This window comes from Rhea americana, unplaced genomic scaffold, assembly GCF_003343005.1.
Source record: "Rhea americana isolate MKP2758 unplaced genomic scaffold, rheAme1 scaffold_42, whole genome shotgun sequence".
In the NCBI taxonomy this organism is placed as follows: domain Eukaryota; kingdom Metazoa; phylum Chordata; class Aves; order Rheiformes; family Rheidae; genus Rhea; species Rhea americana.
In genome coordinates, this window is record NW_028186557.1 from 6,057,370 (window position 1) to 6,060,612 (window position 3,243).

The 3,243-nt window shown below is 65.9% G+C and overlaps 1 protein-coding gene across 1 annotated transcript in view; it reads left to right on the forward strand.

The window, feature by feature from the left end:
- NID2 (nidogen 2) overlaps nucleotides 1-3,243 on the forward strand; it is a gene marked incomplete at its 5' end in the record, with an annotated part of 9,382 nt that continues 6,139 nt past the window's right edge. The window contains 4 exons of the mRNA XM_085314982.1: nucleotides 1-99; nucleotides 834-1,142; nucleotides 2,499-2,731; nucleotides 3,156-3,238. Of these exons, the coding sequence (XP_085171108.1) occupies nucleotides 1-99; nucleotides 834-1,142; nucleotides 2,499-2,731; nucleotides 3,156-3,238 (724 nt within the window). The remainder of the gene's footprint in view (nucleotides 100-833; nucleotides 1,143-2,498; nucleotides 2,732-3,155; nucleotides 3,239-3,243) is intronic.

A 3,243-nucleotide genomic window follows, 5' to 3' on the forward strand; every position in this document is an offset into this window, starting at 1 on the left:
GGCGACGCCCGGCTGCGCCCCGGCGACGACGAGAGCTCGGGCGCGGAGCCGCTGCGCCGCCCGCTGCCCTTCTACGGCCGCGCCGCCCGCCGCCTCTACGTGAGTGCCCGCGCTGCCGCCGCGCTGCCGCCGCGTCCCCGCCTTGCCGCCCCTCCGGCCTTCCCCGGAGCGCAGGATCAGTACAGCCGGAGTCCTCCTCTCCCTTCCATCCCTCCTTCCTTCCAGCTGGCCCTCAGTCCCAGCCCCCATCCCGGCACCCCCGCACGTCTGTTCTCCATCCGTCCCTGCACCCCCGGGCCTTTTCTCCTTCCCTGCCTGCACCTCCACACATGCCTTTCCGCATCCATCCCTGCATCCCTGCACCTCCACGTGCCTTTCCTCCATCCCTGCCCCCATCCCGGCACCTCCACGTGCTTTTTCCCCATCCAGCCCCCATCCCTGCACCTCCACATGTGCCTTTTCTCCGGCCGTCCCTGCAGGCCTCTCCTCTCCCTCCATCCCCCACTCTCAGTGCGTCCTGCCTCCGGATTTCTCTGGCTGCAGAGAAACAAGAGGGCTTTTTCCTCTGCAGCTGTTCCTCCGCGAGGAGCGGCTGCAGCTGGGACAGCCCGTGAGCTGCGGCTCTCCGGGGCCTGGAGAAGCCCAAGGTCTTTGTTTCCTCCTTGGAAGAGGCCGCACGTTCTCCCTCCCCCAGCCTTGGCTCCCAGCCCTCAGCCCAGCTCCGGGGGCACCGGGGAGGTGGAGGGGCTGGGGGACCSGTGGCAGAGGTGCTCCTGCCGTGGGGACGGCGGGTGGGGACCGCTCTCTGAACACCCTGTGCGCTCTCCTTGCAGGTGGGGACCAATGGGGTCATCTCCACCCAGGATTTCCCTAGAGAGACCCAGTACGTGGATGACGATTTCCCCACGGACTTCCCTGTCATCGCTCCCTTCCTGGCCGACATCGACACCACTGGCGGCAGAGGGAACATCTACTACCGGCAGGACGACTCGTCGGACGTGCTGAACCAGGCTGCGGACTACATCCGGGCTGGGTTCCCCCGGGCGGCCGGGTCCTTCCTGCCTACCAACGCGTTCCTCGCCACCTGGGAGGACGTGGGCGCCTACGAGGAGGCCTCGCCGGACACGGAGCCCTCCCGGAAGGTGAGGACAGCGGGCTGATGTTAGAGCCCCGTCCTACAGGTCACGGGAGGATAAGTCTTCCTTAGCACCCACAACATTGAGCCTTTTCCTTCTGGGCAGCTGGATGGTTGCTCCAGGCTTGGACAAGGACCAGAGGGGTCTCCACTGCGGGGGTTGCACTGGGGGGGGAAAGGGTCCGGAAAACAAGCGTCGCTCGTACGCGGTCCCTCTGCACCCGCTGGACGCGGTTCGCGCCCCGGGGCCGGTACCGCTCCGGGTGGAGGTGCACCCGTGTGCCGAGYGCCGCCTCGTTAGCGCGCTGCCTTGATGAGGAGCCGGGCGGCGCACGATGCTCTGCAGCGGGGAGGGCACTCTGCGTTCCCCTGGGGCCGGAAAGTCTGTAAAAAACCAACCAAAAAAAACCCCTCCTGAGCAAAAATACCGACGGCTTCACAGGCCGAGGCGGCTGCACGTCGGGGGGGTGCAGGCGAGGCGCAGAATTTGGAAGGAGACGGAATGCAACCCCCCCCCCTCTCGTGGGAAAGCAACCGGAGAAATGCCGTCGGGGGCCTCCCGGTGACCTGGCGGGCACCAAGCCGCGACCGCGCAGCCTCGCCTGCGCCGCGCAGTTGTTGGGGGTTTTCTTTTTTCCCCGTCTCGAAAAAGTTGGATCGGGTTTTAAAGCCAAAACAGAAAGACTCCCGCTTTGAAATGAGACACTCGTTGGAAAGTTTCATTCGCAGAGCATGGAAATTCAGTCTGTGCATGTTTTGCAAAGAATTCTCCTCTTTTTTACCTACGATCTTTGTGAAAACTGCAGAAAACTCCCCAGGCACTGCGCCGTTTTCTGTATTGSGGGGCTGAATTTGCCGTGCACCGGAACGCTTCTCCCGTCGCCGCTCAGCCCCGGGGTTCGTGCTGCAGGCCTCCCGCTGCCCCAAAGCGGGCGCTTATCTTCTCAAGCCCTCCGGCTGCCGGGGCGCCGTCGCCCTCGCCCGGCGCTCGCGGGGCTGGCGGCCGGCGCGGGGCGCCTGTGCCGGGACGTTTGGGCGTGGGGAAGGCCCAGGCGTGTTTTTTCCTGAGGAAATCGAGCTAAAATTGGTCTCTCGGGGGGAAACGCGGGGCGTGCTGCTTCTGCTCCGGTGCTGACGGGAGGAGGGCGAAGCGCCGCGGGTGCCGGGCAGCGCGGACGGGCCCGCGCAAGCCGGGGCTTTATTGCTGCGGATACGTTGCACCAAAGCCTGAGGAGCAAGTCCCCAGCGCAGGGTTTGCATCGTGTCCTCCGTGGGGGTGTCAGCTCGGGGCAGGCGTGGTGGTGCCTGCTTTGCCTCTGCCCTGTCACATCTGCYGGTGTGTCCCGCTCTGCCTCTCCTGCAGCGCAACACGTTCCAGGCGGTGGTAGCCTACGACGCGTCGGACGCCTACGCTATCTTCCTCTACCCCGATGACGGCCTCCAGTTCTTTGGGACCCGCCCCAAAGAGTCCTACAACGTCCACCTGGAGCTGCCAGCCAGGGTGGGCTTCAGCCGCGGCGACGGCGACGACCCGAAGAAGGAAGGGCTCTTCTACAGCGTGGCCAACAGCGAGCGGGCCTTGAAGCACCTCTACCAGTACGTAGCGCCTTTGGGGCTGTGTCTGCCCGGGGAGGGGGAATTTCTCACCTTGGGGCAGGCAGGGACCACAGGCAGCTCTGGGAGACCCAGCTAGGTGACAGGGCACCTTCCCAGGGTGGTCGGGGCTGCACGGGGTGCCCACCTATGTGTGCAAACGCAGCTGCTGAGCTGGGTGGTGGCATCTCACCAGCATCAGATACCTGTTCTTGGTGCACGCGGCCGGCCAGACTCACAGCTGGGCCAGGAGAAGGCCAGAAAATGTGGCCATGACGCATGTTAYGTAGGCACGGCTGTGCTTTCTCCAGCCAGACCTGTGGGTCCGAGCTTGGCGGCAGCGGGAAGGGCGGTGTTGCCTGGAGGGCTGCGTCCCCAGGCGGGTGGCCTTGGCGCTGCGGCCGCAACGGTGGCCGCCGTCCCCTAGGGCGAGCAACGTGATGGTGCCCGGCGTGTGGGTCTTCCACATCGGCAGCGCGGCCCCGCTGGCCAACGTGGCGCCGGCGGGCGGCGGG